General features: G+C 43.3%; 1 protein-coding gene across 16 annotated transcripts in view; it reads right to left on the bottom strand.

Moving 5' to 3' along the window:
* Positions 1 to 13,757, bottom strand: part of LOC101912286 (transient receptor potential cation channel subfamily V member 2) — a 48,924-nt gene that overhangs the window by 21,481 nt on the left and 13,686 nt on the right. For 10 of the 16 annotated variants that reach the window (XM_055795168.1, XM_055795164.1, XM_055795170.1 and 7 more), the window contains 2 exons: positions 13,535 to 13,629; positions 12,439 to 12,757 (listed from right to left, as the gene is read on the bottom strand). In XM_055795168.1, coding sequence (XP_055651143.1) covers positions 12,627 to 12,757; positions 13,535 to 13,629 — 226 coding nt within the window. In that variant the 3' untranslated portion in view covers positions 12,439 to 12,626. Of the gene's footprint in view, positions 1 to 76; positions 333 to 7,846; positions 8,077 to 8,394; positions 12,244 to 12,438; positions 12,803 to 13,534; positions 13,697 to 13,757 lie in introns of those variants that run through there. The other 6 variants (XR_008745675.1, XR_008745676.1, XM_055795171.1 and 3 more) reach the window with 6 other exon arrangements.

Genomic DNA, 13,757 nt, shown 5'->3' with positions numbered 1-13,757 from the left:
ACTTCTGTCTTCAGCTACTCCTCCTTCTTGGCTCACTAACATCTAATTCTTGCATTAGAGTATGTAGAATTATTACCAGCATCACTGTGAAGTTTAAAAAAACAGTAATTATGTGAACCAGGAGACTCTCCGTTCTTCATTAGAGCTCTGATCCATCCTGCCTATCAGATTACGACACACCTTTGAGCATTTCTGCCACATTGACTTCATCAGGTCGAGGGCAGAGGTCTTGGCATTTTGGAAATCATCTGGCTTGGTGTTCTCTGATCCACCCAGAATGACAGCAAACTCTGTTCCCAGTTCTGTCAATGCAGTTAAACACAAAAGGACATCTGAAGGGAAACCCAAACAGTCTAACTTTTAGCAAGGGTTCACGAACATTGACATATTATTAAACAACCAAAAATTTGATTACAGCACCATCCAGCCTTTCCAAAAGCAGGTCTAGCTGGTGATGTGGTCTATGCGGTCTAGTGACAGGTTTTATTTTTAAAAAATGTCAGTTAATATCTGCAACAATGACTGCAATTTACCATTACAAATAACCTTCAAAACTGCAACCTCTTTCCTACCCAGCTCTCTCCCGCCAGATGAATGCAAGCTGCTTCAGACTCAGCTAATACAGAAGGAAGCAATGCTTGCTCCTGCCCAGCACTTACTTTTGCACACGTGGTTGTTTCCCGTGCTGCCGAAGTGCTCACCACCAGCACTGCTGGTGGTGTCTGTGCTGACAGAGCTGCTGATGTTAGCAATCTTGTCTTTGCTGGTTTTACTTTGAATGCCATTTAACTTGGTCTCAGCTAAAGAATTCAAAAAGCAAGAAAAAAACACACTCTACTTTCTAATTTAACACACCTTAAACTCACGATCTGTTTCTATCCAGGTTCCCAAATTTGCAGAAGACCTGAGAATCAGACTATTAATAGCAGTTAGACAACTGAAGACAGAACAAGACCATCTAGGGGTCTAATTTAAACTTTTCAGCTTCTTTGCAGTGACAGCAAGAAGCAGAGCAAGGCTAGACAATCAGACCAGCTCTCTGCTCCCTTGATTAAATGCCCAATAGCTCAGTTAAGTTAGAAGGAACAGCTTTAAGTGGCCAGGCACTCTGAAAAATCCTAGTGGATGTTTGTCGCATCCATCCACTAAGAATGTCAATGCTTTTCTAAATTCTGGCTTAAGAGCTGGATTGTTTGGATGCATGGGATACCACAACAGAAAATCCCTGCTGCTGTGTCCTAATCTTCAAGGCTGAACCTTGTAAGCCTGTTGAAATCACTATAATACATGTTAAAATTCAGCTCTAGGTCTCTCCTAGTAGATAATGGACCTTGCTGGTTAGGGACTCAGAAGGCCCCTGCTGCTAGAGCAGAGCCTCGTGCTGTTATTTCTGTCTCTCTGCAAAGGCACAGTACTGGCGTCGTTCCTACACCCACTTGGGGAGGCTGAGGGAAGCTGTGCTGCGCAAGTTGGGGGTGAGCAGAGCACAGACTCCATTCATGTCCTCAGCAGTGGCGAAGGCTCCGCAGGCAAGCCTGGGGGCCGGGGCAGGAAAGGCTGACGAATGACAACAAAGCCATAGGCAGAGGATGACTGAAGGTACCACCTGGCAAACATTCAGCATCCCCTGCACAGCACTGAAAGCCTCGAGAGGGTAAAAAAGCACCTACCCTGTCACAGGTTACCCCAGACTCCAGCCCTGAGCTGAGGCAAAGGGAGGCGGGGGGGGGGGAGCTAACCAGATTGAGGTGTTAGCCTCCAAATTGGTGCCTCTCCAAAGCCTCCTCTGCCAGCCCTCCCTTTTCCTGGGGGTGGGGGTGGCTGCAGTGAAGTACAAGGTCAACTTGGCTGCAGTGAAGTACAAGGTCCACAGCCGATGAGAAGGGCCCTTCTCAGTTTTCCATCCTGGCTGGCAATACACCATCTGGCTTTCCAGCCAGCCAGCATCCAGCTAAGTGCTTTTAGCCTTTGTCCTTCTTTTATGTCTGCTCATTTGCATTTCCCAGCATAAGTACACAGCATTTTAGAAAAATACAGTCGTTCCCACGCCATGAATATTTTCAGTTCCTTACCAGGATCCAATCTGAATTCCTGTCAATAGCTATGCCACCATCCTGCATGTTTTTGGAGCCTTTAATCTTTCTTGAAATTGAATGAATGACTGAATGAACAAAGAAGCAGGAGAACAGATTTGAAACGAATACGGTATTTGTCAGCCTTGGGCAGACAGAATAAACACAGAGAAAGGTTACGACGACTGAGGTCAGCTATATCTGCTCTCCTAGAAGGAGGACTCAGAGTTAATGTTATTAGCAATACAGCAGTAATGAATACATTGGAAACAAAAAACTTTGCCCTGTATTTCAACAGAGTTTAGGTGAAGACTCAGGCTGCAGCAGAAGAGGTCTTGCAGCCTCCTGACACATCACTCCCAACCACTGGGAGAGCCCATGGATTTGCATTTCTCTCTGCCTGTTTAGGAGACTGGTTGGCAGAGTCCCTTGGGAGGCAGCTCTGAAGGACAAAGGAGTCCAGGTTGGACACTCTTCAGAAGGAAATCTCTTAAGGTGCAGGACTAGGCCATCCTCATGTGCTGAAAGATGAGCCAGCAGGGAAGAAGACCAGCCTGGCTAAACAGAGAGCTGGAACTCAGGGAAAAAAAGGAGAGTTTGTGACCTGTGGAAGAAGGGGAAGGCAACTAGGACTGCAGGGATGTCATGAGGTTGTGCAGGGAGAAAATCAGAAGAGCCAAAGCCCAGCTAGAACTTAATCTGGCTACTGCCATAAAAGACAATAAAAAATGTTTCTGTAAATATATTCACAACAAAAGGAAGGCTAAGGAGAATCTCCATCCCTTACTGGATGCAGGGGGAATCATCCAATTGGTTGTCAAGGGTTGTCAAGCACTGGGACAGGCTGACCAGGGCAGTGGTTGAGTCACCATCATGGGAGGTATATGAAAGCCATGTAAATGTGGCACTTGGGGACATGGTTTAGTGGTGGGCTTGGCTGTGCTGGGTTAACGGTTGGACATGATGATCTTGAAAGTCTTTTTCAACCTAAACAATTCTATGGTTCTATAATTCTATGAAGTGCTGGTCTATGGGACTTAGCACTGTGCCCAGTTTCATCTGAAACACCCAGCCCCTGCACCCCCTCATGCCTATGGCAAAGCAAGTACTGGGGAGGGGAAGCAGGACTGTACCTCGCAGAGGTACCTCCTGGCGCTGGATCTCTTCCTGCAAAACAGTATACTTCCTCGGCCTGCCCAGCCCCATGTCTACTGAGGAAGTAGCCAAAATCCTGTGGAACAAGAAAAAAGGCAGGAAAGAGGGAAGGTGGCACAATCAGGCAGTCCTTTGGCAGTGCAGAGCACAAAACATTCATCTGTGTGCCAGGGTGGCCACCCATTATTCTGACAATGTCTCTTAATTAACTGGATACCAATGTGGTTTTGAGCTGTATCAGCCACTAAAAAGAAAACACTTATTTTCTCCTACAAATCATCATCCTTCCCATTATCTGGACTATGAATTCAGGAGAGCTATCAAAGATCAAGGAAGAGGTCTGGAAGTGCCCTTAAAATGCTGGAGATAAAGGGAAGTCAGAGGTGCAGTGACAAAGCCCAACCACCACACTAGGAAAAGGCAGCATTGCCATATGAAATGGAGATTGTTCTTGAGTCATCCAGTTTCTGCTTTGGGGGTAGGAAAGTGTCTTTACTCTGAAACTTAAAATCTGCCATCTGCTACACAGCCTGGGCGATCTGCTTGCCGTAATATAGGTTATCTCCATAGCAACCACTCGTGGTTGGCTTCCGTTCACCAGCCTAGCCATCAATTTCTCTTCCCCTACAGACCCCAGAGTCAGAGTTTCCAACACTTTATGGTCTTCAGACCAAGCTCACAACATAACTCTTGACAGCTGGTGGGTGCCGTGACTGCTGCAGCCCCAGAAATGATGCAGTATGCTGGGAAGTACTGCAAAAGCCCCGCTTGCTTCTGCCATTTGGTTAAATGGGCAGACATCCTTTCTGCACAGTGCCATGACTTAGCTGTGGGTGAGGGGAGAACCATCGTGAAGACTCACAGGCTGACAATGTACCCCTGACACCAATGAAGCTCTCACACAGCTCATCAGCCCCTGAGAACCAAGGCCCAATTCTGGGTTCCAGGCAGAGCAATCTGTGCTAATAGTTGTAGAAAGTGAGAAGCTACATGACCTCAGGCCACACCCATTCATAAACCCCTGGGAAGTCTAGGTATGCTTTTCTTTCTTCTGTTCCTTATTGTGTTCCCATCTGAGTGCTGAAGAACCATGGGCCACAACAAAGAGGCTGTGTGTGGTGCTGTCCACATCTTGCCAGTGTTGATATTAAAGATCGACAAGGACTCAACCACTGAAAACAAAAAGTGCAGACTGTGATCTGTAGAGTCATAGTTAACAGGCTCTTGAGCCAGCTGTCTCTGAACCCTGCCCACCATGACAGCAGAGGCAGCTGGGGGGGAAGGAGATACCAAGCTATGGAGATTTTGCTGATTTATCTTAACAAAGGATTTTCTTGCCCAGCCTGATGAAAAATAAAGCAATGCAAGTCCTGATGTTCTGTTATGGAAGTCCATCTTGGATATCACAAAATGTTCATACCAGTTGAAGTTCAGAAGCCTGCCTTTAGGCAGGGAAGGAGACAAAACTCCAGGGTTTGTGCAAGTGGCCAGCCACTTCAGGGTGGCACCAGTGGATTCACTTCTTGTAAAGTTGACAGTCAACAGACTGGGACACTGCAACCCATTAGATTAAAGAATAAGTAGTTTAGGTAGCAGCAGGGATTGTTCCCCGCAAGAACAGCATTGTCGTAAACCTGGTAAGAAGAGGAGAACATAGATTTTGTGGATGTTAAAAAAAAGCTCAAAGCTTGGCAGTGAGGGAGGAAATTGGTGCCAAATGTAATGGATACTCTGCTGAGGATGCAGCTCTGCTAAACGTCTAATAATGTCTGAAAATAGATCTAAAACTGCCATCAGAAAAAAACCCTTTTACTCATTATTCACAGAGCTGTAACTGAATTGGCATCCTAGAGGTAACTTCTTTTTTTCATGAATGCTTTTCCTGCTTGCAACGCAGCCCACAAAAAAAGGGGCTGATATTGGTGTTTCGACTGTAGAACTGTGGCAAGCCAACCCTTATTGCTGTTCACACTTCAGCTCTTGATTTCTCTAAGTGTGTTAATGCTTCAGTAAATGCACAGGCTGGGAAGATAAATATACTTGAATCTAAGTGACAGACTGAAAATGTCACAAAGTAGGATGCGTGAAAGGCAAGTAATAGATGCTGTAAATTGAAGCACTGAGCTGTACTGTATCACCAAACTTCTGTCAATCACACAACAACTTTGAAAACTTCACACTAATCTCAGGAACAAGCCCAAGTGACTCTGATCACAAACTCTGTCCCTGTTTGAAACTAGAAGAAAAGTACAACACCTGAATTTTACAAATAACTCCAGCCTATAATCCCATACTATAACTGTGGAAGCTGTAGATTGAGCCTGCTTATAAACAGGCAGTCTAGCATTTTTAATATAATCTCTGATGTACTAACAAGAGGTCAGATTCTGTCCTGGTATCCATCTAGAGTCTTTCCTGATTCTGATTTTACTCAGAGCTGAATCTGAGCTTATGCAATCAATTCCATGTAATTTCCTAGACTCACTATGAAAGCCTAAGTGAAAGTAGTAAATTCTGCAATTGGAGCGATGACGAGCTTTTAATCTTTGCTTCTGCTTCCTGAGAAGTCCCACACTTGAGGCACACGGCATGCATCCCTTTCAGAGTGTAGGCGGACCATCCTGAACTACCACCTTGCTTTATAAATCCACTCTACCAGCTAAAATCCCCAAATTAACTCAGAGATGCTCCTAGGCATCTATGTATGTCTCCACTGTAAGAGTATCAGCCTAACAATACCACACATTTATACAAAGTCTTCCAGCAAAGTTCCTTTAAAACAAAGCCAGAATTCCAGATATGCTGGAACAAGCTCCCTGGAAAGTGCAACTGCCTTTGAAGTAACAGACAATTTTCAAGCAGGCAACAAAAAAGAAAAAATTATGGCCAGGGAGCTGACCTCACTCTTGTGAATATTCCTGTGCTTGTATGGCATTTGGCTTAGGAACCAGTGCCGCCTCAGCTCAGCACTTCGTTCTGCTGCTGCTATCCTGCAAAGCTGAGTTCTTTGAACTTTTTGCTCCTGGTTCCCTGCTCACAGGGATTTCCAATGCAGATGACTTTAGCACTTTAGATATTGAAATGAAGTGCACTGTACCTAAACTAGAAAAAAAAAAGGGTAGGTGTTGCAGATTAGCCAACTATACAGACAAACAATCTATAGAATTTAGATGCTTGGCACAGTTCTCTTAAATTCATTCCAAGAACATAACTGAGACCCACCACGTCAAACAACTACATTTTTCTGCACTGCTGCTTTCATCAAGTAAAATCCACAAATGCAAAAAAAAAGGGTTGCTAGAGAAGAGCAACAGAAAACATCTGCAGAAGCACATATGGATAGAAGCCTTCACCAATGAGTCCAACTTAGTTTTGTATAAGCCAAATCAAAAAACGTCAAGATTTGAAAAAATATCAGTAACTTCTGTGGGCATATCCATTAAGGATTTATATGCTTACAAAGCTGGGAGTTTCCTAGCATAACAAACATGAGAACGAAGATATTCACAGAAATAATACATCATCATACAACATGTAGAAGTCAAACTCAAATAAGGAAAACCGTAGAGCATAGATCTTGATGTTAAATCAAAAATCACAGCAGAGCAAGCTACAGAGAACTTTGATGGGCATCTTATTAAAAGAATAAAATTAATAACATTTTTTTCCCAAACACACTGGAAGTATAAAGCTTGTCAGGAAGTCTGTGAGGCTGACCAGGGCATGAAATGAATACTTAAAGGATAATATTCTTTCCATACAGATGGAGTAGGTATATACAGTACTGAGTCTTTTGAAAAGGGAACCAGACAAACAGAAATTCTATCGTGTAGAATCAAACCAGCATTTATTTGCAGAGTGGCTGGAAGAGGGGCCAGTAATATCCCCAGTGAGGTTGTCCATTGCTTGAGCTAATGGAGTAGCAGTGTAAGGCTGTTACCCTTTCTGGGGTAGCAGGTAAAGACTAATGCATGGCAGAATTGTCCCCACAAGGCTGCAGGACACAATGACATGGATACCAACTGACTCAGGAAACGTTCCTTCTAATTCATATGCTTTACTTTTACACCAGTTTACTCCCAGGTAAAGGTCTTCTGATTTTTCTTTTAAAAAATCCTACATGTTCTAGCACTCTTCTTAAGGAGGTCAACAAGCCAAAAACTTGCAGGAATGTATCTCTGAAAGCTCACACTGCTTAATCCAAGGTGTATCTAAAATGATGCTAGAAAGGGAAGAATATAAAAAAATCTCACCTACATTCTACTCTCACCTACTTAACTACAAGCAAACAGGCAAACAAATAAAAAATCAAATAAGGCCAAACAGGGCTTGTTAGCTTTGTATTTGAGAGTATAATTTCACCTGGCAGCCACTTTTCTCCCACTAAGGATGAACTATAAAACTCTGTCCACCCAAATGTATGAATTTCTCTGAAATAGTAGAAAAATACGTAGTAAACTAAGGACTTCCCATACAAGCCCAAACATCCTGAACTTTCTACAAAAGAATAATTTTATTGGTTCACATTATGGGACCCATCTGAGCCTCCAGAAATTACTTTGTTTCCAAACTAAGACTTTTATTTTCTAATATATGTAAAATAAATATATAAGACTCACTCATTAGGAAGAGTAGATACAAGAGCAATCTCACTGTTCCCAGCTTTAAGGTGAAGGAAGGACTGGAGGTACCAGGCAAAAGCTTCTCTCTTCTGATGATGATTTTCCAGATCTCCAGATCCAGGTTCTCAGATCTTTGCTGAGACAAAGTGACTGTTGTGGATTTCCTAACTGAGGTTTCAAGGTGTACGCTAGTGACATTTCAATAAATCTGCAGAGGCAAAGACCTACTAAAAGGTAAATTTATGTTACTGAAAGGTAATTTTTAGCAGTGTCTCCACTTCTATTCATCCACACCTTTAGTATACCTAGAATGACAGGATCTGTCTGGGAAAGGCACAAGGGTCTGTGTGTTTACTGTCCACTTTGTCCTTTGGTACTTGCTCTGTGGACATGCCACATCACATTGAAATGTGCAGACAGATTGATGAGTGAACTCACAGCAGGGATTTAAGAGAGATGTCAGCTCCCAGATGCCCCTCATGGTAATTTTTTAATACAAGAGGTTCCCCCACCCCAGCCCTCACACACACACGCACACACAGCACTTGGTGTTCCCTTTTTATTTTGTATATTATTGGTGTCAGAAACATTGACATTTTATGGCAGGATGCCCAGGGTTATGTCAAGCGATTCTGCATGTCTCTTCTCTCCTCTACCAACAATTCTTTGGTTTCTGTTGATCCCTTGTTTCTCAGTACTGTTGACCCTCATCTGGACCAAACTAGCACACAATTACTCCCAAACAGCTCATACTATCAGAGTACTGTGTAGCAAGTATTATTCAGGTGCTATGTGTTGTTATTACAAGTGCTAAATGAGCTGAAATAGCAAATGCTGAGCAATCAGAAGAGTTAACTGCATAGCAAATGTTTTTGGAAGGTGCAGGGAGGGGGAGAAAGCTGTTCCAGAGATGCAGTTCTCTTTGCCCAGAAAGTGTAAATTTCCCAAGCATTCTCAGAAGAGTGCAACAAATCACACCCACTTTCTAGCTACTTCCAACTCTCTTCCTCTAAGGACTCCCTGTGTTTAACAACACTTGACAACCATCCTCACAGTCCAGAAATGCTGCAGCACTCCACATCTCACGAATCCAAACTGAAAAAAAAAAATTACATCAAAAAAGGAAGTGAAGAAAACACTCTTTGCACTCAGATTTTAGTAACAGTTAGCTGCCAGCCATGAGGCAGCCACAGTCACGCCTTCCTGAAGCTCTGCCTGGTCCTGTCTGGCCTCAATTTATTCATGCTGCTGAAGCAGATATGAGGTTACAAAGTGGAACAGTTTTCTTTTAAAATGTCTTTTTTTCCTTTTTCCAATTTTTTTTGCATTTTAGTCTCAGAGCAACAAATGAAATTTCTTAAATTTAAATTCTTAAAGCAAAGAAGAACAAAACTGATAGCTACTCACAGGAACTGTCCAGCTGAGAAATCTGCCAGCTGCATCACCACAGAAATAGCTCTTTGCAGCTTATGTAGCCTTACATAAAGCATCTGTTCTTTGTCTGAGCTCTTTTGCTTGTCACATTTCAAAGACTCCTTTTGCTAGCTACAGAGGCAATGGAAAGTATGCTCAGTTGCAAGTGGAGTCAAAAAGAGATGAAGAGAGGGGGAGTCAGCTGAGACACAGATACATCAAACCCATACTGGCTTCAGCTTCAGAGTATGTTTTGGAAAAAAACAGGGGGGGGAACCAATAAAATAAAATATGCAAAGCATTTAGGAACAAGAAAGTCTTGCTTCCACCTATACTACTGAGGAAAACGGCCTTATGGGGAACTGGGAACCATACCAACCAAACATGAAGTGTCTTTTCAGAGAATTACAGATAAGCAGTGAGATAGATCATCGTGCAGTGGGAAGCATTTGGAGCCTAGCAGAGAAGCCACAGGGAACAATGACCAGGCAAAGTGCGCTCGAGTACAGAAGGAGGAAAAGTTTGGCAACAACAAGGTCTGCATCCATCTCCCTACCCTGCCAGGAGGCAAGCAACTTTGACCAAATCACACAGGGGAGGTTTTGAGCATCCATAACCCTGCATGGAAAGTAATGAGAGCTGCTGGTGTCCTTCCATCATGGCACGGCTGGCCCTTCAGTCTCCATGGCTCGTACATACGGAACAGGCAGCAGGGGAACTGCAGCTGTTCCTTTGCTGGCGTTTGTGAAAGGTTTCTGGTTTCTCCGATGAGAGCCCTGCAAAGCCTCTCCATTTGCACAGGGATGGTTCACATGCAGGTGGGTTTATGTGTCACAAGAGGTAGAAGGGACAGGACAGTTCATCTGTTGATAATTTCTTGTGTAAATGACTGAAGTTTTTCCTGACAAAATATTATGATCTATTATGAGTGGATCTCAAAATCCTGTTGGGCCCTCAAAGCTCTGAACCAGCTTGTAAGTCCTTCCTCTTGCAAGGAACTGCAGACATCCCACAAAATAAATGCCAGACACCCTTCCTGTTTGTAATGTGACAAAAATGGGAAGTGGTTTAGACAGGGAAACCAAAGACAAACCTTGTGCATTAAGAATATGTAAAACTGGGAGACAGCCGATACTAATTTCAATAGGCTGACTCACCTCTCATTGGAGAGAGGTTGGAACTCCTCAAAAATATTTTTTTTTCCATACCACATCAAAGAACTGTACAACAGCCTGGGCACTGCTGAACCTTCTGACCAACCTGACATATCTGTTTGCTGCATGTGCCTGTCCCTCTCTTCTGTCCATCAGCCTCCATTCATGAGCTTGAGAGGGCTGGGACTGGTGGTCTGTGGCATGAATGTGAAGCACAAGGAACGCCAAGGCCCTCTTTCACAGCAGACACTAGATGTTTAAGAACATTTTTGATGCAGATCAAAAGATAAACTAACACCACAAGCTTAAGAAAGGGATTTAAAGAGAAGCAGGTTCAAGGAATAGCTGAAGAAGCAGGTTATCTTGAAAGTGAGCTGTCACAGCACACAGCTATCAAAAACACTACCAGTAAGCAAGATTTATCTTGTTATTTATTAAGACTCCATGCAGGGATAGCAGATCTGATTCTGCATTTCTTGAGAATTTCAAAATGTCCCTACCACGGCAAAGCACCAAGCACAGCAATAGATTACTATATGCCAGATGATTCTTTTGTGCAATACGAGCACCTTGCCAAATCTTGGGAACACTTAGGACAAAGCCATAGATGGAAAAAGCAGCCAAAGGCTTCACAAAGCAAGAAAACAGCAGAAGCTGGAGTGAGAAAAGTTAGGCTACGATTCAGAGACCCTGTGCAGTGAAGCTGCAGAGGGAACTGCCCAGCACAGGTGGAAGAACCCATTTGAAGTGACAGGGAATTAAGTTTTAAAAGCAACGCTTTTGCTGCCAGTCATGTGCATGTAGTAAGCAACAGGATTAAGATGACTGTCTCCAAAAGACAAACCTCCTAGCTTCACTTGCTCAGAGCAGAAAGGAGAAACAGGAGATCTTGAGTTGCATAGTTTATCTTACTGAGGGAAAGGTGTTACCAACGTTTGTAGCCTGCAGCTTTGTCATGGTTATCACTAGCCATTCCCTGTATGAAAAATGCATCCAATGCAACATCAGCTGTTACATTTTCAGATGTGGCTGCATAAACTGACATGAGGTCATGAAAAACAAGAGTTGACTTGCATGGCAGTGAGGCCAGCACAGTGCTGGGTGAAATGTAATCAAGGAATTTAATAAGGCCTTATAGTCCACACTGATCACATCTTCTCTTCCTTTTTGAGAGGATCTGAAGCTCTGAAAATACATCCAAGGATGAACACCTTCAATTAAGTAAACTTGCTACATTGACCATATACAGAAATACTACATGTTATTATTTTTAAATATAGGCTGAAAGTGAGACAGCTCATTTTTATCTCTTTTCCATGCTTTGTATCCTGCCTGAGGCAGTGTGCACATTACAAAAAGCAATGAGGTCCTTGTAACCATTTACAGCAAGACAGGATACCACTAAGACTGACAGGAAATGTTAACTGCACAAGCATTTTGGCCCATCTGTCTCTTGGAAGCCACATGCAGGATTCTGCTCATGTTTTCTACACAAAGCAACCTGTGAAAGATAGATGTTTCAGAAATTCACCAGGTGAAATTACAGGTCCAGGAAATCCATATCGCTTTTGTGATCTTCAGCAAATGTGCACATAGTGCAAATGACTTCATTATAATACTGTAAAACGGGAATTCTGATGTGGGCTACACACCAAGCACTGTAGGTACTGATGCAAAGACTCAGTATGGCTCTTGATGACTGAAGACTGAGTATTTGTCCACTCATGTCTCACACCGACAGCGTTTTGTACAGAAGCCAACTCCATCCTTCACAACTTTTTATGCCCTTACAACACTCTTTATTCCAAAGCACTTCAGTGCAATCTCCTGTGATAAAAGAATAACAGGTGACCCATTCTTAGATAGGTCACTCCGTCCTTTGCTTCTCGGTGGCAAACAGCTTTATTTCTATACAGCTCAGAAAGCACTACCTTCCCAAAAACACTGCCCACTGCCCCTATGATCTTGCTCTCACTCTTGTACCTTTAGACACAGTAATAAGAAAGTGTCAGGCAGAGAAAGTTGAGTAAAAATAGTTTCTTCAGAGGAAATTAATGATTAAAGTGCATAAAAATATTTAAAGCCACAGACTGAACCACAGTCTTCAATGAAATGCACTTTAATACTGATAATGCTTTCAACTCTTCCAGCCGCTATAGGAAGAACTACTCCTTTGAAGATGGAAGCAAGATTGCAATCCAGAAAACCTGCTAAAGATTTCGGGTTTGTCCCTCTAGAGGCATCATCTCAGTTGCAGATAGCTGGGGCTGCAATAGCGACTGCTCCTCTGAAACAGCTGGTCTCAGTTGTTTCTGTGGCATCCGTTTCCATGATCGTGTCTCTACAGCAGGAGACATAAAGACAGCAGCCCTCTGTCAGCAGGAGGCTGACAAAGGGACACAGTTTTTAGAAGGGTGCAGGTTAGGGAAAACCCAACATACACCAGATAGCATTTTAGGTGTTGCAACCTCCCCAGTCCTAGAAAACTGGCATCTAGGAAGAACCTACGCTGGCAGAGCAGGAGGCCGTGTTTAAATCTCGTGGAGCTTCTGCCCAAGCTCTGCCAGCCTGAACAAAGTATTTCTAGAGAAAGTAACAGCTCTCCATTTTCCACACAGAATTGCTTCCCAGGTGTAACAAGGGAAGCAAACGTAATTATCTTCAGCAGAATTAGACAAAGTTGCCAGTGTTGATGCCCTGATCTGTGCTCTAAAAGCCCTGTGATTTTAACACTTGCAGCATGAGTGGACCTAAAAATTTTACCTTTCCTAGAAAAAACACCATGCATTTGGGCTACAGAGCCAAAGGGAAGAACAGCCCTTCCTTTTCTCAGCAGCATTTCCTGGCCATTTCTACCAGAGGTAAGCAGGAACGGCATCTCCTCCTTTCTCATTATTTGTTCCCAAACTCTGACCAGGTCCATACCTGCTCTAATTCTTTCTTTTCTCAGCTCACAAGTGATGCTGCTACTATTGATGGATCCTGTGTGGGAGCCATTTCATGAACAAGCTGGCCTGCCTAAAATTTCTGCTACCAAAGACATAATAGCATGCCAAGAGTAGCTGCCGAGCAGGAAGCTAAAAGGATTCTAAAGACCTTTCTTCATGATGTAATTTACCTTCTGGATTTATTTCTGAATCACTGGTGTTTCCAGGATCTTCCTTAAGAACTCCCACGTCCTTTGCCCAATTTGTCCATTTTATTTCCTCTACTCTGGAGAGACAAAATGCAACAGACACTGATGCATGAAGCGCAGCATTTCAATCCAGACTTCATTGTCCTGCAAGCACAGAAACCCAGTTCCTCCTGCTAACGCAATCCTAATGATGTGGCTGTAGCAA

Source organism: Falco peregrinus, chromosome 2, assembly GCF_023634155.1.
Source record: "Falco peregrinus isolate bFalPer1 chromosome 2, bFalPer1.pri, whole genome shotgun sequence".
Classification (NCBI taxonomy): domain Eukaryota; kingdom Metazoa; phylum Chordata; class Aves; order Falconiformes; family Falconidae; genus Falco; species Falco peregrinus.
The sequence above is the reverse complement of the archived record's forward strand: the minus strand, read 5'-3'. Positions and strand labels throughout refer to the sequence as shown.